Below are 22,883 nucleotides of genomic sequence, written 5' to 3' on the forward strand. Positions count from 1 at the left end.
AACTGGAACATGCTGTCGTACATGTCGATCGAGAGCATTGCAAACTTGCTCAATCGGTGACATGTCTGGTGAGTGTGCAGGCCATGGAAGAACTGGGACATTTTCAGCTTCCAGGAATTTTGTACAGATCCTTGCGACATGGTGCCGTGCATTATCATGCTGAAACGTGGGTTGAAGGCGGAGGATGAATGGCACGACATTGGGCCTCAGGATCTCGTCACGGTATCTCTGTGCATTCAAATTGCCATCGATAAAATGCAATTGTGTTCGTTGTCCGTAGCTTATGCCTGCTCGTACATAACCTCACAGCCACCGTGTTCTGTTCATACATGTGGCCTGCGGTTATAAGGCGGCTTGGACGTACTGCCAAATTCTCTAAGATGACATAGGATGCGGCTTATGGTAGAGGAATTAACATTTAATTATCTGGCAACAGCTCTGGTAGACATTCCTGTAGTCAGCATGCCAATTGCACGCTCTCTCAACATGAGATGCCTGTGGCATTGTATTGTGTGACACAACTGCACATTTTAGTGGCCTTTTACTGTCTCCAGCATAAGGTGCACCTGTGTAATGATGATGTTAATCAGCTTCTTGATATGCCACACCTGTCAGGTGGATGGATTATCTTGGCAAAGGAGAAATGCTCACTGAAAGGAATGTAAACAAATTTGTGCGCACAATTTTTGCAAAATAAGTGTTTTGTGTGTGTGGAACATTTCTGGGATCTTTTATTTCAGCTCAGGAAACATGGGACCAAAATTTTACATACTGCGTTTGTATTTTGGTTCAGTGTATTTATCCACATTCATAATATTATCTAACTTATGTGCCCAAATTAGACGTTAATAGTTTCACTGTGGAGTAATGGTGTAAGAAATAGACTTCATTATGGTATTCTGCCATGTCTTGCCTTTTGACTCAATAAAATTATTGTTGTGTAAAGTCTATCCCGGTAGGCTATTTTATTGCATTAAGATCTTCTGCTTGGCAGTTAAATCAAGCAGAAATGGTTTGAATGGTATCTGAAGCTTCCGTATATGAATGGACTAGGATAATTCTTTAGTTTACAGCACTTTGTTTTCAGGCAGCCCGGACGGGGACGGACGGACGGGGGGGGGATGGGCTGAGGAGTTTCCATGTCAGGAAGTGCGGAGGGCTTTCCATGTCCTTCACCATGAGTCACATGTTTCCACTGCACCCTGGCAGCCCATTGAGTGTTCATTGTTACATCTGTGAGAGTGTTGTATTGGGGAGTGAAAGAAAGAGGGAGGGAGAGTGTTTTGAGGTGCGGAGCGAAAGAGAGAAAGCAAAGGCCTGTGGGTAATAGAGTGATTAAGCTGGTCTGCAGTCACAAAGATGAAATGTCCATTCATATTAAAACAGTGGGACGATTAAAAAAAAAAAAAAATGTCACTTGTGAATAAGAGTTTGTGCAGTATGTCCTCGAGTCGGATGCATTTTTACCCAGAATGTTTTTGTTTTTTTCTGCCGACCTGCTATCAGGCTGCATTTCTGCACGCCGCAGGTGACCATAACTTGGACCAATGTATTTATTTTATTTAACTTTTATTTTATCAGGGAGTCATACTCAAATCAAATGTTAGTCACATGCGCCGAATACAACAGGTGTAGACCGTACAGTGAAATGCTTACTTACAAGCCCCGAACTAACAATGCAGTTTCAGAAATATGAATAAGAAATAAAAGGAACAAGTAATTAAAGAGCAGCAGTAAAATAACAATAGCGAGACTATATACAGAGGGTACCAGTACAGACTCGATATGGGGGGCACCGGTTAGTCGAGGTAATATATACATGTAGGTAGAGTTAGTAAAGTGATTATGCATAGATGATAACAGAGAGTAGCAGCAGTGTAAAAGAGGGGGTGGGCAATGCAAATAGTCTTGGTAGTCATTTGATTAGATGTTCAGGAGTCTTATGGCTTTGGGGTAGATGGCCTCTTGGACCTAGACTTGGCACTCCGGTACAGTCTATGACTAGGGTGGCTGGAGTCTTTGATAATTTTAACGCCTTCCTCTGACACCGCCTGGTATAGTGGTCCTGTATGGCAGGAAGCTTGGCCCCGGTGATGTACTGGGCCGTACGCACAACCTTCTGTAGTGCCTTGCGGTCGGAGGCCAAGCGTTTGCCAAACCAGGCAGTGATGCAACCAGTCAGGATGCTCTCGATGGTGTAGCTGTAGAACCTTTTGAGGATCTGAGGACCCATGCCAAATCTTTTCAGTCTCCTGATGGGGAATAGGTTTTGTCGTGCCCTCTTCCGGACTGTCTTGGTGTGCTTGGACCATGTTAGTTTGTTGATGTGGACACCAAGAAACTTGAAGCTCTCAACCTGCTCCACTATAGCACTGTCGATGAGAATGGGGTTGTGCTCGGTCCTCCTTTTCCTGTAGTCCACAATCATCTCCTTTGTCTTGATCACATTGAGGGAGAGGTTGTTGTCCTGGCACCACACGGCCAGGTCTCTGACCTCCTACCTATAGGCTGTTTCGTCGTTGTCGGTGATCTGGCTTACCACTGTTGTGTCATCGGCAAACTTAATGATGGTGTTGGAGTCGTGCCTGGCAATGCAGTCGTGGGTGAACAGGGAGTACAGTAGGGGACTGAGCATGCACGCCTGAGGGGCCCTTGTGTTGAGGATCAGCGTGGCGGATGTGTTGTTACCTACCCTTACCACCTGGGGGTTGGCCTGTCAGGAAGTCCAGGATCCAGTTGCAGAGGGAGGTGTTTAGTCCCAGGGTCCTTAGCTTAGTGATGAGCTTTGAGGGCCATATGGTGTTGAATGCTGAGCTGTAGTCAATGAATAACATTCTCACATTGCCCTTTCTCACCTGGACAAAAGGAACACCAGTGTGGAATGCAATCGAGATTGCAGGATCTGTTAGTGGTATGTAAATTTGGAGTGTTTCTGGGGTAATGGTGTTGACGTGAGCCATGGCCAGCCTTTCAAAGCAGTAGGTGCTACGGGTCGGTAGTCATTTAGGCAGGTTACCTTGTTGTTCTTGGGCACAGGGACAATGGTGGTCTGCTTAAAACATGTTGGTATTACAGACTCGGACAGGGAGAGGTTGAAAATGTCAGCGAAGACACTTGTCAGCTTATGTTCACAGTACACGTCCTGGTAATCTGTCTGGCCCTGAATGTTGACAGAGACAAGTCTCTTTTACAGATGAGCCCTGGATTACAAAAGTAGACATCAAATACAGAAATAAGATGACAAACTTGGGTCTGAAGGAAGATATGTTGAAGGCTCCCGAGTGGCGCAGTGTTCTAAGGCACTGCATCTCAGTGCAAGAGGCGACACTACAGTCCCTGGTTCGAATCCAGGCTGAATCACATCCGGCCGTGATTGAGAGTCTGCGCACAATTGCCCCAAAGTCGGTGGGTTTGGCCGGTGTATTTATTTTTATTTTTTTGCCTGTTGGCCCATGTGGGGCAAGTGCCGAGTTGTCATAAGTTGAAGCTTTTGTTGTCCCGACTAATTTGTGTTTAAATTCAGCTTAAACACCGCCCCTCCTCTCTAGCTCTTGTTCATTCTTAAGAGCGAGAGAGAGGGCACTCATTATCTTTCCTTAAAGACACCGCACGCATTATATGCCCCAGCTGTATCTCACTCACTCACTCACTCTGTCTGACTTTATTACAAACCCGTGGTTGTAGCATAATTCCTCCCTGCAGACCAAGGAAATTAAATCAGATCGATCATTTTAATTGTATTTTATGTGCATTTAATTGCAGCTCATGAGATGGCCCCAAACTTTTTCCACTCTGGGTGTAACTCTTATACTGACATGGAATTGATCTCGTAGGAGAATTGTCCTTTTTCAATAATAATATGTATGCCTTTGTTCGCTACACACACATTTATATGAATTAACTGAGTACCTTACAGTACCCTCTTCTGGAATATTTTTGGCAACGGAAGGGTTGATTTTTATTTCATTAAGCCCTTTGTGTACTTTTCTGACTATCCTCTCATGAGGTCTTACGGCAATGGAAAGTAATCACATTTGTACTCATAAGACATGGGCTTTTCATCAGGATGGTTAGATAGCTGCATTACACTATTTACATTTTACATTACATTACATTTTAGTCATTTAGCAGACGCTCTTATCCAGAGCGACTTACAGTAGAGTGCATACATTTTACATACTGAGACAAGGATATCCCTACCGGCCATACTATGTTCAGACACCGCTATGAAGCCATGTCAAACAATAAAAGGACACTTTTCCATACCAAGAGTAGTAAAAGAGCACTGTATGAAACAAAGCTGTGCACCTGGCCTCAGTTGTGCTGTAGACTGCAGTGCACCTGGATTTAAAAATACCAAAGCCCCTCTTTCCTCTGCTAGGATTCAATGGTAACATGTAGAAGTGAATTTGTGGGGGTTGCCTGATCTAGAATTGAACCCATGTCTCTGTGACTCAATCCAACACCTTAGTCATTGCCCCAAGAGGCTCAAACTTCATGACGAGGTTCCTACTTTGTACTTAGTTGTACAAGTTACTTTCTACTTAAAATACCCCTTACTTTGTAACTTCTGACACCAATGCAGCTAATTCGGGAATAGCCTGACTGGAACTCAGTCATTTGTCTTTGCAACTGTCGGTCAGACGCCTTAGTCATTGTGAAGAGGCTCAAACCAGTCAAGTTACTAGGTTTTGTACTAAGGTCGCGACAATGTTATGCCGTAATAATGAATGGCAACACCCACAACTGAACCTGTGGAGGTTACTTATGGTACTTTTGAAGTTGAAAACATTTATATAACACTCCTTCACAACCCTGCAAAAAAAAAATGTATGAGATGAGGTAGTAGGCTACGGTATTAAGTGTTTCTGAGCTGTGTTCTTCAATCACCACAGACAAATCAAAATGATCATTATCAAGGCTGCATAGGAAGGAAGTACAACAACATATATTTTTCTGTGAGATTTTCCCTATTGAGTCCACATCCTTATTTAATCGTTGGGAAGTTCCATGTTGTCGGTAAGATCTTTGCATATAATTTCTGTTGATCAGCCAGAATTCAGCTGCCAGAACTCCACACTCATCACTATCTTGGCTCATTTTCTCTCTTTCTTGCTTCTCTCCTCTGATCGGACACACAAGCGAAGAGGAAAAAAAACATTCCATTCTCTTTTGATAAGAGAAAGGGGAACGATTTAGGTGTGAAAAATAGGTTGGGAACACCTCACCGTATCCATAAAGGGAATGCCGTCACCGAGGTAGTAAGGCTGAGGCGATAGTCAGTGCTAGCCCTGGGGAGTGGCAGCTGCAAGACTCACTGAAAGTCCTTAGCTTCATTTCTAAGATGAGAACTCTGAAGCAAGCAGACATGCCAACTTTCGGGGAATGCAAATAGGCCAAACCCTTTTAATCTCAGCCCTCAACAACATCAAGACCGATTGCACAGTTCATACTGATCCAACCTGTATTCGTTTATCGCCCAGTCAATCTATGGCATGACTGTACAAGTACATGGAACTCTGAAACAGGTTACACTATTACTACTCAGACAATGTATGAATCAATAGCTCTGTTTATAACTAAGATGCACCCTTTGTCCAGATCTTGCCCACATTCTGATTGTGACATCTTCAGACCAATTTAGACGATTTAAAAGACGCATTGTGATATGATTGTGATCAGATCTTCCAGGCACACAGTGTCTGGATATCAATCAAGTGTAAACGGATCTAGATCAAACCATTTAAGTCATCATTATACTGGTCTCTAAAATAATTGACCAGTAGCACCATTCACTAATGTCATTAGTAATTATCTTTAAAATAAATATTATTTAGAAAATCTGTCAAATTATTTGCATACAGGGAGACACCAGCTGATTTGGTCACAAAGAGACACATTTCAATACAATACAATACAATGTGTAGAGAGTGATTAGATATCGAAACTCATGTTAGTGCAAGGTGTCAACAAGACTAATGCCTGAATAATATGGCTGAAGTAATGTGGTGACGTTCTTCAGGGAAGCATCACATGGCAGGCACCAATGATTTCAACTATTTAAAAACATCAACACTATTGAGCTATTTTAGACCCCACTACAGACAGCTTGTTCAACTATGTCTTTAGATAATAATGCATTGTCCGTGTAAAAAATGGATACCTTTTGAGCTTAAAGGTGTTTTTATTTTTTGTTCTTGTCATAGTGCTAATTTGCACAAAATAATTATCTGTGGGATTAATTAATGTCAACAACTTAAATCAAATCACATTGTATTTGACACATGCGCCGAATACAATGTGAGTAGACTTAAAGGTGCTACACAGGATTTATTTCAGATTTTTAGCATTGTAATTTCAGAAAATTTCCATAATATACAGTGTATTCGGAAAATATTCCGACCCCTTGACTTTTTCCAGTTTTGTTCTTCCTCCAATTGATACACACTACCACACAGACTACCACTACCACACTACCAAAGCAAAAACAGGTTTTTAGAGTTTTTTTGTAAATGTATAAAAAAATAAAACTATTACATTTACATAAGTATTCAGACCCTTTACTAAGTAAAGTATTTGGTATTTGGGGAGTTTCTCCCATTCTTCTCTGCAGATGCTCTCAAGCTCTGTCAGGTTGCATGGGGAGCTGCACCGCTATTTTCAGGTCTATCCAGCGATGTTAGCTCGGGTTCAAGTCCAGGCTCTGGCTGGGTAACTCAAGGACTTTCAGAGACTTGTCCTGAATCCACTCCTGCTATGTCTTTGCTTTGTGCTTAGGGTCATTGTCCTGTTGGAAGGTGAACCTTCGCCCCAGTCGGAGGTCCTGAGCACACTGGAGCAGGTTTTCATCAAGGATCTCTCTGTACTTTGCTCAGTTCATCTTTGCCTCGATCCTGACTAGTCTCCCAGTCACTGCCACTAAAAAGCATCCCCACAGCATGATGCTACCACCATGCTTCACCGTGGGTATGATGGCAGGTTTCCTCCAGACGTGACGCTTGGCATTCAGGCGTGATGTTTGGCATTCAGACCAGAGAATCTTGTTTCTCATGGTCTGAGAGTCCTTTATGTGCCTTTTGGCAAACTCCAAGCGGGCTGTCATGTGCCTTTTTACAGATTCAAAGTAAAAAATAAATGAATCAATGTGCAGGGGTATGAGGTAGATATGTACATGAAGGCAGGGTAAAGTGGCTAGGCATCAGGATAGATATGATTGTAAAAATGTGTGTTTTGTGTTGTTGGTATGTATGTGCATATGTAGTTTATGTGAATGTGTAGAGCGATTAGTGCTTTTTGAGGTGAGGTGAGTTTACCCTCTTTCTCCTGTAGTCCATGATCAGCTCGTTGGTCTTACTGACGTTGAGGGAGAGGTTGTTGTCATGGCACCACACGACCAAAGTCTCTGACCTCCATCCTGTAGGCTGTCTCATCGCTGTCGGTGATCAGTTCTACCACGTCGTGACCGATGGTGTTGGAGTCGTGCGTGGCCACAGTCGTAGGTGAACAAGGGAGTACAGGAGGGGGTTAAGCACACAACCCTGATGGGCCCCCGTATTGAGGATCAGCGTGGTGGTGTTGTTGCCTACCTTCACCACCTGGGCCCGTCCCGTCTGTAACTAGATCCTGGACTTCCTGAGGGAGGTGTTCAGTCCCCAGATCCCCATCTTGGTGATGAGCTTGGTGTTGAACGCTGATCTGAAGTCTATGCACAGAATTCTCAGTTATTTCCCCTCTTGTCCAGGTGGAAGAGGGTATTGTGAAGTGCAGTTGAGATTGCGTCATCTGTGGATCGGTTTGGACGGTATGCGAATTGGAGTGGGTCCAGGGTGTCTGGGATGATGGTGTTGATGTGTGTCATGACCAGCCTTTCGAAATACTTCATAATTACAGATGTGAGGTTACCTTGGAGTTCTTGGAAACAGGGCCAATGGTGAGGACAATGGTTAGAGCACGTGTCAAACTCATTCCATGGAGGGCCAAGTGTCTGCGGGTTTTCGCTCCTCCCTTGTACTTGATTGATCAATGAGGTCACTGATTGGTTAGGAACTCCCCTCACCTGGGTGTCTTAATTAATCTTTTCACATGTTAGTTCCAAATGTCTCTAACGGTCGCACCCATCGTAAGTTGTTTCATGCACATGATGTCAGAATGCACTCACTGTTGCTAAATGTGATTTACTCAACAGAACAGTTAACACGCTCTGCCTGCTAATTATCTATAGGCTATGTTTCAACTTGTCAATGTCAAATAATTTTCTAACAAGTTGTCTTTTCTAACAACATTTTTGAATTAAGGTGTGGTCATTAAGGTAAGGTCATTCGTTCACATAGAAGTAGCCCATTTCACTGACAATTTATATTTGAGGCTTAACTGAGCTGGACAAACTTCCCTCTTCGAGGAGAGCCCTTCCCCATTTTTCCCGCACATCAAGTATGCTGACATTTGCGCAGTCTTGCACGAACTGGCACATTTCACGTTGTGGCTGGCGCTCATGCTCACGCGCTTACGTTCCTTACAAATAATAACTTTGGACATGTGTGCGTTCCTATTATTTTCTTTATATCATGTTGTCGTTTCTACTGTAGCATACATTTATGTATGGAGCATAATGTATTTACAGTTTTATTCACATGTTTTTAAGTACTTGTGACAAATAGTACATGCCAATTATTGCATAGATTGTAATGGACACGTGTGTAAAATACTTTTTTGAAGGTTGTACTGATTATATTGAGCTAATGCTAAGCTATTTGCCAGCTATGTGTGGTGCAATTTTTGTTGACATTATGCAATGCATTCTGGGTGTCACGTAAACATCTGTAAGACCAAAGATGTTATAATGAGGTGAAGGAATGGTTCATTCATCTTTCGAATAAACTTCCGGAAGTGAATGATCGTAGACGACACAGCCCCTTCAACATGCATACTGCAAACAGGCCAAACTCATCTTGTTCCCCCTTTGGTTGATGCGAAAAAAACAAACATGGCGGCGTGCACAACTACCCATTGTCGGATTACTTTTGATTTCTAGAAAGTGTTTTACTAAATTAATTCGATCAATGTTGAGTTCACCTGTAATGTGATGAATTATAAATAGTAATTGCAATTAGCTAATTCATATTGTGGTTTCTGTCCGCTGAGAGTTCTCTAAATATGACAGCTTGTGTTACGTCAATCTTACCTCAGGACTAATGTAGCCTACATTTTCCGGTTTTGATGATTGTGTTATGCTGTCACTACTTCTGTGAATGTCTGAACATTGCATCCAAAAATAAACTGGTCATATTCAGGACATAACTTTGTAAGGCCTGTGTTTGTGCAAAATGTTTCTGTGAAAAATCAGTATGGCTAGTCAATCAGAACTAGACGTTCTAAATAACTATTCTAATCACACCGGTTTGATTGTGCTCTGCAGGGACCACTGTAGAAGGATCTCACCTGTTTGTTGGTACATGTGGAAAGGTTAATTGGACACATTGAAAGGAAATAATGAAAAGCAGCATACTCTTGTCCCTCAATGGAATGAGTTTGACACCCATGATTAGAGGAAAGAGCAAACCTTCCTTTTTGGTTTACACATCCTATGAATTCACTCTTCATAATGGATGAAGCACATGTGTAATACATTTTATAATGACTTCATATGATAATGTTACCTTTTTTCTGTGACGAGATAGTTGAGATCATTGAAGCCAGTACATGACATTTCATTTGTGTCTGGCTCTTCTTGAAATGTCATTGCGCTTTGAGTTTGATTGATGGATGTCTTTGCCTGCGTCTGCTTACCATGTCTCTGTCACATTCTGTTGTTGGCATTGTCGGTCTCTGGGAGGATTTTTCTGTTATTGGCTGTTTGTTAGAATTGACACTAGTTCACAAAGCAGGTGAAGACCCACACTGGGTTTGGACTAATATGAGGGGAAACACTGTTTCCCAACAGAAGATGAAAAGCTTTGCTCCATTACATCAGACAGACACTTGATAGAAGAAGCCACCCCATAACTGTGCTATACAAATATTTGTGGTCAAAATATGGAAAAGGGTCTTAGAAAACATCTACCAGAAAGTCTTAAAACGATTTAGAAATACATTAAAACACTAATGTTGAAGTAACGACCCCGAACTAATATCAACACTTATATTTCGTTTTGGAGAAATGATTTGCCTTCTGCAAGTTTAACTACATTGGCCTGTGCCTTGTAATTCCATTACCAAAACTCGCATATCTTAAAGATTTTTTTCTGAATTTCTCTCCCTCATGAGGAGGAAGGATAATGAAAGTTCACAGAAGTAGCAAGTAAAAGTAGACCTCAGAAAGTACTCTTTCCACATTTTGTTGTTAGAGCCTGAATTTAAAAAGTATTCCATTTTGTTTTTGTGAACCTGGCCAACACACACTACCCTATAATGTCAAAGTGGAATTATGTTTTTAGATATGTTTGCAAATTTTAAAGCAGAAATGTCTTTAGTCAATAAGTATTCAACCCTTTTTGTTATGGCAAAGCCTAAATAAGTTCAGGTGTAAAAATTTGCTTATCAAGTCACATAAGTTGCATGGATTCACTCTGTGTGCAGTAAGTGTTTAACAATATTTTTTGACTACCTCATCTCTGTACCACACCAGTGTTTCCACTGCAGTCTTTTATGTGGCGCTGCGCCATGGCAAAATCATTGCAGCAACGTCCCAAAAATATGGAACATGAAGAAAATATATATCTGCAGAGGTGCACTTTGAAGATGCTAAGACCGTTTACATTTACTTTCCCTCTGCAAACAAAACAAGTAATTAATAGAAAAAACAGACTACCCCATAGTAGAACAGTTTACCTAGTCGATTTACCTAGTCGACTTGTTGTTTTGTGTTCAATGCAAGGGAAATATTCCTCTCGAGGAGCATTCTTAAATTCTGATTGGACAGATTACATTTTTAGTTGAGCAAGAGAAGTGGCAATTCTCCCTTGGCGTTGCCAACACGTGTTAATAGGCAAAAAGGGGGCATGTATGTTGACATTAGAGGTCGACCAATTATGATTTTTCAACGCCGATACCGATTTATTGGAGGACCAAAAAAAGCCAATACCGATTAATTAACATTTTTTTTGGGGGGGGGGGTGTGATATATATATTTGTAATAATGACGATTACAACAATACTGAATTAACACTTTTATTTTAACTTAATATAATACATCAATCTATTTAGTCTCAAATAAATAATGCAAAAACAAAGTGTTGGAGAAGAAAGTAAAAGTGCAATATTTGCCATGTAAAAAAGCTAACGTTTAAGTTCCTTGCTCAGAACATGAGAACATATAAAAGCTGGTGGTTCCTTTTAACATGAGTCTTCAATATTCCCAGGTAAGAAGTTTTAGGTTGTAGTTATTATTATAGGAATTATAGGACTATTTCTCTCTATACCAGTTGTATTTCATATACCTTTGACTATTGGATGTTCTTATAGGCACTATAGTGTTGATAGGCTTGAAGTCATAAACAGCACAATGCTTGAAGCACAGCAAAGAGCTGCTGGCAAATGCAGGAAAGTGCTGTTTGAATGAATGCTTACGAGCCTGCTGCTGCCTACCACCGCTCAGTCAGACTGCTCTATCAAATATCAAATCACAGACTTAATTATAATATAATAACACACAGAAATACGAGCCTTAGGTCATTAATATGGTCAAATCCGGAAACTATCATTTCGAAAACAAAATGCTTATTCTTTCAATGAAATACGGAACCGTTCCATATTTTAACGGGTGGCATCCCTAAGTCTAAATATTGCTGTTACATTGCACAACCTTCAATGTTATGTCATAATTATGTACAATTCTGGCAAATTAATTACGGTCTTTGTTAGGAAGAAATGGTCTTCACACAGTTCAACGAGCCAGGTGGTCCAAACTGCTGCATATACCCTGATTCTGCTTCCACAGAACGCAAGAGAAGTGACACAATTTCCCTAGTTAGAAGAAATTCATGTTAGCAGGCAATATTAACTAAATATGCAGGTTTAAAAATATATACTTGTGTATTGATTTTAAGAAAAGCACTGATGTTTAGGGTTAGGTACACATGCGCTTGTTAATAAACCATCACCCATTTGCCGAAGTAAGCTGTGATTCAATGATAAATTTAACAGGTGCCGCATCGATTATATTCAACGCAGGACAAACTAGATAAACTAGTAATGTCATCAACCATGTGTAGTTAACTTGTGATTGAGATTGATTGTTTTTTATAAGATAAGTTTAATGCTAGCTAGCAACTTACCTTGGCTCCTTGCTGCACTCGCGTAACAGGTAGTCAGCCTGCCACGCAGTCTCCTCGTGGAGTGCAATGTAATCGGCCATAATCGGTGTCCAAAAATGCAGATTACCGATTGTTATGAAAACTTGAAATTGGCCATTTCTATTAATCGGTCGACCTCTAGTTGACATAATTGTAATCCAAACCCAACCCTCATGTAAGTCGTGATGATCTCTCAAAACTCTTTAGACGAGACGGACTTCATGATTTAAAATGATCCTATTTACACTTTGTAGTACATTTTTAAACTAGAATATCATATCAATACCACAATTGCCATTTTTAAAAGGAGAATTTGCTTTTTTGATTCAGTCGCTCTTTGATTTGGAGTAGATATTGAAATTTTTTTGAAAACGTGGTCACACAAAAAAAACGGGATTTTACTGTCATTCTGTTACCAAATTTGATATATGCACTGTTCTTCGAGTAAATGTGTTTATGTAAAATTTTCTTGGGAAATCGTTAAAAGTAGTCCTTGGGCATAGAGTTCTATGGTTTGTTTAACTTTGCAATCAATGGTTTTTGTTTTGGCATACTTGTAAAGTGAAAAATCTGAGTCTGTCATTCTGTTACAGTGAGGTGCCCTAACACTTATTTTGCTTTGTGAAATGGTCCTTTGCGGCATAACACTTGCTCTATTTATTGAATTGCCTTCACAACAAGTTCTAGTTTTAGAAACTGTAATTTACAAAGATCCGAGTTTTCAGATTTCTATATAAAGTGCACAACTCTCCCTAAGTGATGATGTTTAGGTGTTTTTTGTTGTCGTAAAGTGGTTTATCTGGGTATCTGAAATCGGTGGTTTCACCCTCCTTTTCCTCCTTCCTTCCACGATAGGTTTCCAGGAAGATGCGGCTGTGAGCTTGCTCAGAGTGCTGATCCTGTGGGTCTTCACCTGATCGTGACCATGGGCATATGGCCAGGGGGTGTCCGGGCCTGCATTGCAGGCCAGGAGAACTGCTCTGCCAATAATGAGTCCAAAGACTACTGTTACTCAGCCCGTATCCGCAGCACCGTGCTTCAGGGCCTACCCTTTGGAGGGGTCCCCACAGTCCTTGCGCTGGACTTCATGTGCTTCCTGGTGAGTCTGCCTAGAGATCTGTCTTGCCTGTATTTCAAATAGATTCCCAGCTCCATTCCAGTGCTGCAGGTTTTTCTCGCTCCCCTGTAGTTAATTTATTGATTTATGTCACTGATTCATTGGCCAGAGATTCTTCTTCCCTGGGATCCCAGGTCTGTGTACAGCAATACTTCTGACCTGAAGGTGCGGATTTGAGAAAAGGGGTCCTAGTGACTTTATGCTAACCTGCAATGATCACATAGGTATACAGTATCTATGTGTATGTACAGTGCCTTTGGAAACTATTTAGACCCCTTGACTTTTTCAACAATTTGTTACATTACAGCCTTATTCAAAAATGGAGTAAATAAACATTTTCCCTCAGCAATCTATATACAATACCCCATAATGACAAAGCGAAACAGAATGTTTTACAAATTTATTTAAAAAATACTTATACTATTGTGTCCTTGTCATTTTAGGTCTGAATCAGTCCCCGATTTACAGGGAGGAAGGGTATGGTTTGACACATCTTATTGAGTCTTATTAAAATCCCTTAAACTTTACACCCACCAACTATGGATTTCAAATTGGACAAGTCAGTCAGTGATTTCAATGGTACCAATTTGTTTTTTTACCAGTCCTAAAGGTTTGGCTGTACAACTGGTGTGGAACAGAATGCTCCTGTTCATGACTAATTGATGGTAGCATCCATAGTGCTTTGTGACCATGGGAACAATGGATTGACCTACATTGTGACTGACTGTCTAGCAGTGGCGTTATTCAAATGAAACTGTATTGTCATTGGGGGTCACCTCATCTCCTGGTGTCTTTTAATGTATGCTACATTCACACGGCCACATGCTCATCTCCTCAAATGCTCAAATGTATTGTAAAATGTTACTCGGCAGCCAAGGTCACAAAGTGATGGGTTATGGCTGTGCCTTGGTAAGCACTATTAATAACTATATATGTGTCCAGAATGTGTTTTCACCCAAAATGACAGGGTCTGGTGATCGAATTAGTGTTCCAAAGACATTTCGTAATGTGTGCCCTCAAAGATCCCTGTCTCTCAAGGATTTTGTTTCTCAGGACAATGTCAACTTTGACATAAAGCAGCATATAGCAGGTCCCCTCCCAAAACAGGTTTCTGTCTGTTCCTGGGTAAATAAAAGTTAAATAAAATATACTAACAACATGGACATGATATCATAACACAATGAACAAATGAAAAGGCTTGTTTCGTCAATTTATTTAATATTATTACTCACGTCTTTGTCAGCGCAAGGGAAATGTGAAATATATATGCAAAACTCAATCATTTTTGGAATCTGAACTGAGTGACGTGAGTGTTGGCCTTTTTATACTTTGACATTTTTGAATTACCCTTTAGAATTAAGCACCAATGTTGCTCCTTTCTATTGTCATCCTCTAATCATACTACATTTACCTCCTATAATATGAAGTGGTGTCTGAAATGATTGACACCCTTGATAAAGATGCGCAATAATGACTGTATAAAATACATAGGTCAAATACTGAGCTATATTGTATGCAACAAAAAAAAGGGTAAATTATATTTTATACTAATACAATTTCTCAGAGAAAGATTTTGTTCAACATAAAAAAAATGTTTTCTCAAAGGTAGGGGTCAAAATTATTGACATCCCTAAAGATTCTTATAAGTCGAGTCGAAGGCTCCTTAATCAACAGCTTCTACCCCCAAGCTATAAGACTGCTGAACAATTAATCAAATGGCCACCCAGACTATTTGCTGCTACTCGCTGTTTATCATTTATGCATAGTCAACTTTACCCATACCTACATGCTCAAAATAACTTCACTAACTTGTAACCCCACACATTGACTCGGTACCGGTACCCCCTGTAAATAGCCTCATTATTTTTATTTGACTATTTTCACTTTACTTTATTTAGTAAATATTTTCTTAACTTTTTCTTGAACTGCATTGTTGGTTAAGGGCTTGTAAGTAAGCATTTCACAGTAAGGTCTACACCTGTTGTATTCGGGGCATGTGACAAATACAATTTCAATTTGATTATAAGTAAAGTAGTCAAGTTTTGTTTTGGTTGTGTTTCAGATTTTGTGCTCAGTAGAAATGAATTGTAAATGTATTGTAATTTGAGTCACTTTTATTGTGAATAGAATGTGTTTCGAAACACTCCTATATGAATGTGAGTGAGAAATTTAGAGGGTCAAAGATCATACCCCCCAAGATATGCTAACCTCCCCTGGTTTTGGTAATGGTGAGAGGTTAGCATGTCTTGGGGGGGGGGGGGGGGATGATCTTTGAGCCTCTAAATTTCTCACTCACATTCATGTGGAAGTGTGTAGAAACACATTATTCTATTCTTATTTACAATGTCTCCACACTGACCACAATAGATCATTTACCATTTAATTTCTATTTGGGCACAAAATAATCTGAAATGCAGCCAAAACGAACCGCGAAGGCATCCAATAAGTTTTGTACTGTCAAGCTTGATGTAGTCATTGCATACTAGGAATATGGGACAAAATACTAATCTTTTAACTACTTTATTAATAATAATCTTTTGGGGTGTCAATAATTTTGACCCATACTTTTTTTTTCTTTCTCTTTCCAATATTTTTGGAGCGTACAATATAGCTTCATATTTGTTAATTTTTTCCCCATCATTATTGTTCATCTTTATCAAGGGTGTCAATCATTTCGGAGCCCACTAAGTGCTTACTGGTCCTACAATTTTTTTTTTTAGAACAGCAGTGACATTGCTATAAAATACATTTGAACATTTAAATGATACGCAGATGTTCTTGGTGCTCACCCAAAAAACATCAATGAAGAGGAAAATCCTATAACATTACTTTTCTCTGTGCTTTCAGGTGCTTCTCTTTGTCTTCTCAGTACTGCGGAAAGTGGCCTGGGATTATGGACGCTTGGCATTGGTGACAGACGCTGACAGGTAGGCCTAACAAATGACTCTGAGGTGTTACATCGCACGCGCACACATGTATACTGCCCTGATGTAGTCCTACTGGGCATTAGCCCTTGTCTGTTGAATTGTGAGAATTACTTGCCTGTTATGACTGTGTGCCTTAAGTAACCCCATCACCATTCCTTCCTACCTCTTCCTTCAGGATTATTGGTTTGCAAGTCATTCAGGGAGACTGAATGACTCACTGTCACTTACCTACTACTCATTTCTGGAGCTGTATATGAACAACGACTGTCTGTGCTGCAGGATTTGCTCACACAGCAGAGCAACAAAATCTTAAGGGAATATTTTCACCAGTTTATTATCGTAACCCCATGGGATACTTATTAATCAATGATTCATCTATGGTTTGAGTATGTTGGTTATAAATATGGATTTTTTCCCTAACTAGTTAGCATACTTACTGTATTTTACTGTTGTATCAAATCGATCACCTTGAATGTAGATGATCTGATGCAGTGCATTAAGAAGATAAATAACATGTTTTGAACTCCTCAAGTACTGAATCAGTCATTCACTGAAAACTGAGCCTTGTCATGGTCGCTCTGCTCATATCGACATAATTATTTCTCCTCCAGGCATTTCCCCATGCAGAGACACATGCACATACATACTTTGGACATGGTCAAAAGACAAAATGAAAGGGTTAGCTATCTGACGTTAAAAGTTGACCATCATATTATACATCAGTGATCATGAATTAATGAATTTCATCGACCAATTTGTTCCATAAAACAAGTGTATACTTAGAAGACCTGTCCAGGCAATCCAGTGTATACTTGCACTCTGTAATGACGATGTAGGAAACTTTCTGGTAGTGGTGTTTTTGGGTTTATGTCCGACTGGGGGAATATTACCAAATATACTCCATACTTGCTGCATGGTCACTTTTGCACAAGATTGAGAGAGTTTGTCTTGCCCAACCAGACACAGTCTTATGCAAGATTTTCAAAACTGCCACAACAAATTAGTTTGGAAAAATATTCGGTAGCACTTTTATAATAACGCCACATAATAAAGCATTGATAATGTATTCATTAATTGTTTATTAATCATTACCCCCACATTTGTATATGTTAGTAACCTAGTAATTCACGCATTTATAAGCAACTTTTAAAGTAGGTCTATTTTTGTGGCCTCATCTAAAGTGTGGGCTATTTATACTTTATAAATAATTCATAAATGTTTTGAGTAACCATTGTAATTTCACAAAAAGATGCACATGCCATAGTAGACATTCCAGCAGTACCTGATGCTCCATAAGGTCTCAAAATGTCCCTAGAACATATTAATGGTTAAAAAATAAGCACACAGTACAGAGGATGCTTAAGAAAATATATTGAACATTTTATTCCAAAGCTGTTTAATATTGTAATGTCAATTCATACACACTCTTTGAGTAAAATAAAAATTTTAGTCTGAAAATGCTAACATAAGCATAATTTGTTTCTACGGAAACCAAACTGTAGTTTGAGGTCACTCCTTAGAGCAGTCTAATCTCGTGTAATTTGGTCAACTACAGGATTATATTTTTTGTTAAATTTATATATTTGAACTTTATTTAGACAGGAAGTAAATTCTGAGACCAAGGTCTCTATTCCAGATGAGCCTTGCATAGTTCTGGTCCATAAGTGAGTCCCAGTTTGCAAAGTCTCCGCCCTCGCAAAAGGAACCCCCCCCCCCCCCACCACCAAGAATTTGCTTCCACACTGTAGCTGCACATGTGCATGGGTTCACTTCATGAAGCTAGAGCGTGGTAGGTACGGGACCAAAATAGTGAGGGAGTTTAGCCTTGCGCTTCAACGCTCTTGTTGCGGAAATTGACCCACTATGCTGTTTACTTTGTGCACCTACATCATATCACTGAGTTTACCTGTAGCCCTTTACGCTCGTACCCGTATACATGTTGAAAATAGCAGATTTTGGCACTGTTAAGCACCTAAAATGGAACACAGTGGCTGTACAGTAACATGCTATAAATGACATCAGAGCTCAGGTTTAGCGCTGTATGGGTTTTGACTGACAGCCGTTCTGAACCTGAGCACCAAACGCATCAAGAAGTTGCCCCCATCCCTCCTGCTAATTGGGCAACTTTTGCACATTTTTTGTTTGAGTGAGGGAAATGCTGTAAATTTAAGAGGACTCAATGAATTTTGAAAGATGAGACATTGAGGATTATAATACATACCAATTTCATGTCATACTACTGTAGCAAGTCAAACACCTGTAAGTCCAAAATGTGCACTTCACATTTCCATATCATGAAACTCGTCATATACAGTGTCAATGTTTAGAAGCACTATGTTTGATGTACAGTTACAAGATGACATGGCGTCATTCCCTGGGTTGTTCTGAACAGAATAAGCCTATGTTTGTCTATTGTGAAGAAAATTTGCCACGGGACACGCACCTGAATGCACTCATGACTGCTTTCTATGAGCACCAAAATTACAATCTGTTTCTCTGAATTGCCCTGTGAAAGCCTAACATTTAAGATTATATTTTATAATTTAGCTAGTCGTAAACAACAACAGTAATTGTGTGGTGGGGGATGCAGAGTTATGTTCCACACCAAACAACTACCAGTGTCTCTGCCCTAGTTCCTCAAGGGCACAGCTAGGAGAACAAACAAAAAACCACCTTATAGTTGAAGACTCTTCTTTGAGTCATAAAACTGCAAAAAGACAGATATTAAAATAAACGATTCAAAAAAAATCTACCTGCAACGGAGCATGCTGGGAAATATGAGAGGCCCCTCCCACATCTGTGGATACTACATAGATTTAACTCCCTGTCTCTGGTTATTCTTAATTGAGTAAAAAGTACTCCGTCCCAACTAACTCCAGAGAGCGTATCACGCCGAGGGGTTAAAATAACTCAAGTGGAGTCAATTTAACCCTAACAATTTTAACACCGTGATTTCAACTCTCCTTCATTAACTCTGTACCAATCCTGGATGGCCCCTTTTAAGAAAAAAAATAGTTGAAGACCTTATTTGGTTATTTTAAAGTGACCTGGGTCTGCTCATGGATATGATGTACGAGATTTCTAAGTGCTTCATGTCCTTTGAAATAGTTCTGTCCTCCCATTGATTTAAAGGACAGAGAGGGGGGCAAACCGTTTCCTGCTATAGTCCCACAGCTGACTGAACAATCTCTTTTGCGCCACATACTTCCTGTTTTCTTGTCTGTCCCGCTCTCTCTCCCTCTCCCTTGTCACGCCCTACACACACACACACACACACACACACACACACACACACACACACACACACACACACACACACACACACACACACACACACACACACACACACACACACACACACACACACACACACACACTAGTGCTGAGTGATTGAATGTTTTTTGAGGTTGGTATGGTTACGGTTCGGTTTTTAAAAAATAGTCACGGTTTTCAATATCGGTAAGATTTTTGTTTTTCTTCTGTAACTACACAGAATAAAACAATTAGCTAATAAAAGCCCCATGAAGGTAGTGACTGCCAATATTACTGCCTATCACTTAATTCATTCACAACTTTACTTCCTCTCATGCGGTCTGTGTGTGGTCTTGTTCCCCTGAATTGCATCAACCAATGTGCAAATTTCTGCCGGTTCATGCTGGGTTCAGTGTCCCAAAAAGTTTCCCAGCTTTCCCAAAAATTACGCCGCTGACAGAAGTGGAGCCACTGCCTGCGTCGGCCATATGGTCACGTACTGCACAGCGCTGTTGTAACTTTCCACCGTCTGGCTTGCACAGCAAAGCTGCTCTACAAGCAAACACATTTTGGGCGGGAAAGAGAGGCAAGCACCTAATGCTATATTAACTGCTCCTGTGCCTAGATGGAGAAAAACGCACCCTTTGTCTCTGTGTATGCCCAGGCAAGAAAGGGCAGCTGTCTGCACAGTGGATTGTGGTCAATGTACTTAATTACCACATTTTCTGCACTTAACTATGTTGAACTTCCTACAGTTTGTACTGGATTTGATTTCTCTCTAGAGAAAAACAGCGTGTTGAGTTCAGATTAAAAACGTTGGTCAATGAGTTGTAAACCGGGCCCACATTTTTGTAAATCGCTCAGCACTAACACACACACACACACACACACACACACACACACACACACACACACACACACACACACACACACACACACACACACACACACACACACACACACACACACACAGCTGTTTTCTTGCTTTCAGGGGCTCTTTCAGAGCTGTGATGAGGCAGGGGTCACCATTGTCGGAGTTGTATGTCCGTGATTGTGGGGTGACATCTGATCAGGGCCCATGTGATGTGATGGATCGCCCCTCAACCTCACCCCGCCTATGGCGCTCATAAACCTGTCCTGCTCCTATACATTGTGTAACATCTAATTTGTTGACACTTCAGGATTTCTATCCAGGACTAACCTTAATGAAGTAATTGTATACTCCTTTTCATGCCGATTATGCTCATTTTTCCTTTTATTTTTTTTGTTTCACTGAAGATTGAAGAAGCGTTTCAACGGATTGGAGGAGCGGGAATAGTATGTTGTTTTTAAACACGTTTTGATTATCTCCTGGTTTTCTAATGTCGTCTTCTCTCTTTCCTGGTTGCTTTACTGTCCTAACTGTACTTGTCCTGCCCACTGGTGGACTAACACTCTCTTTTTCCCTTTCAGATGTGTGTGCTTGCAATCCAATTCCATAATGTACTGCATTCAACTCCAATTAGGGTGTCCTGTGGGTTGGTGTGTGTGAGAAAGAAGGTGTATGTGTATCTATCTTATTAACAAGCAAGATGGTTTGGTGTGAGGGCTCTGTCACTGCTTTTTGCTGTGGATTTATTGGGTGTCGACTCTGACTTTAGTTAACCCACCATAAGTGCCTTGTGTGTCATTAACCATACTGTTGACTTCCACCAGTGTATCTGCCATGGCTTCTGATGCTTTGACTGTCACCTAACATATGAATCTTTTGACATGCATGCTTCCTTTTTACATATTTGAATATAACATAGTCGGAGAAGAGAAAAGGGTAACTATGATACACTGAGAGCAAATAATACAAGGTAAAAGGTGCATCAGGGTGGATGTGAACTTCCCTAGGCCCTCTTGCTGTGGCGTCTTTGTGAATCCTTGTGACATTAGCTGTGATGATAGCACCTCCCGAGTGGACCCTTTATTAGACCATAAGAAGCCAAGTTCTCAATAGGCTGGGTTCTCAGTCAAAAAATGACCCCTTCACTCTGTCCATTCAGGGCCATGAAGGGGTCAATAAAGGCAGAGGAAAGGAATGTTTTCAGATTGGAATCCAGCTAGAAAGTGGAATGTGGTCTTCTGTCCTGACAGATAAATGCCCCCATTTCTGTACATGTCGTCATTGGACTAAGTTTATTCGTGGATCGTGGTAGATCTTCTGTTGTAGGATGCAAGACTGGGAGATTACAATATACACCCAGTGCTGCATCTAAAACACAACCTATTTGTAGACTTTGGGCCCTATTCAAAATCGTTAACTGTCTTTCCGGAATAGGTCAAAAACAAATCCTACCCTTCAAGAAATTATGGAGTAATACTGTTGTTGTTGAGGCCAGGCACCACACTGTTTGTGTTCCCCCCCCCCCCCCCCCCTTTAATCACAATCACCTAGGCTGTTGAGCACCACTCTGGAGGTGTCATAATACCCTTAAAACCTAGCAGTCAAACAGGGAAATGGTTCCAATCATTTTTTGTAACCATTTTTCCCACAGGGGATTTTATAAAAAATAAAACAAGGGATGTGTTTCATATAGGCTTACCCTGGTGTGAAGTTTTGATAACCACGTTAATCTCTCTCGGTCAATGTGATTTTCTCAATATATTCGGCTCTATTTACTCTCGGATTTGAAAATGGTAATTAGCATCAAAGTAGATATCATGCAAAACTACAAATCCCTGCAAGGTCCTGCACGTCATCTCTAGCTGACACCTTTGCTAAAAGGTATTGTGTCAATTTAAAACTTGCACAAGACAGTTTACAGAACTGTCAATTTTAAAGAAATGTAGCCAATTTATTCATTACTACATTTAGCTAATGTTAGATGGTTAATCCAGAGATGACCTTTGCCTTGATTCGGCAGTCTCGTTCAGATCATCATGGCATTTGTAGTTCTTTATGATAGCCACATTAGCAGCTAATTAGCATTTAATTTTTGGGGTGTAAATACAGGCAAATATATTGATCAAAGTCACCTTGTCCTAGAGAGATGTACATGGTTATCCAAACTTCACGCCAGGGTAAGCCTACACGAAACACAGCCCTTATTTGAAGTGTTTCTAAATCCCCTATGGGAAAAATCTATGGTGGAAAAATTATTGGAACCATTTCCCTGTTTGACCTCCTAGGTTTTATGGGTATTATGACTCATACTGTGGTACTCTAATCCTGTAAATCCATTTTTCTGGAAACTGTCATTGTCAGTCATTAGGGGCGGCAGGTAGCCTAGTGGTTAGAGCATTGGACTAGTAACCAGAAGGTTGCAAGAT

General features: G+C 40.4%; 1 protein-coding gene across 3 annotated transcripts in view; it reads left to right on the plus strand.

The window, feature by feature from the left end:
• Window positions 1-22,883, plus strand: part of LOC129839806 (CSC1-like protein 2) — a 93,130-nt gene that overhangs the window by 13,861 nt on the left and 56,386 nt on the right. For 2 of the 3 annotated variants that reach the window (XM_055907456.1, XM_055907464.1), the window contains exons 2-4: window positions 13,146-13,389; window positions 16,255-16,334; window positions 20,865-20,903. In XM_055907456.1, the coding sequence (XP_055763431.1) occupies window positions 13,216-13,389; window positions 16,255-16,334; window positions 20,865-20,903 (293 nt within the window). In that variant the 5' untranslated portion in view covers window positions 13,146-13,215. The remainder of the gene's footprint in view (window positions 1-13,145; window positions 13,390-16,254; window positions 16,335-20,864; window positions 20,904-22,883) is intronic. The other variant, XM_055907474.1, reaches the window with a different exon arrangement.

Source organism: Salvelinus fontinalis, chromosome 3 (assembly GCF_029448725.1).
Source record: "Salvelinus fontinalis isolate EN_2023a chromosome 3, ASM2944872v1, whole genome shotgun sequence".
Lineage (NCBI taxonomy): Eukaryota > Metazoa > Chordata > Actinopteri > Salmoniformes > Salmonidae > Salvelinus > Salvelinus fontinalis.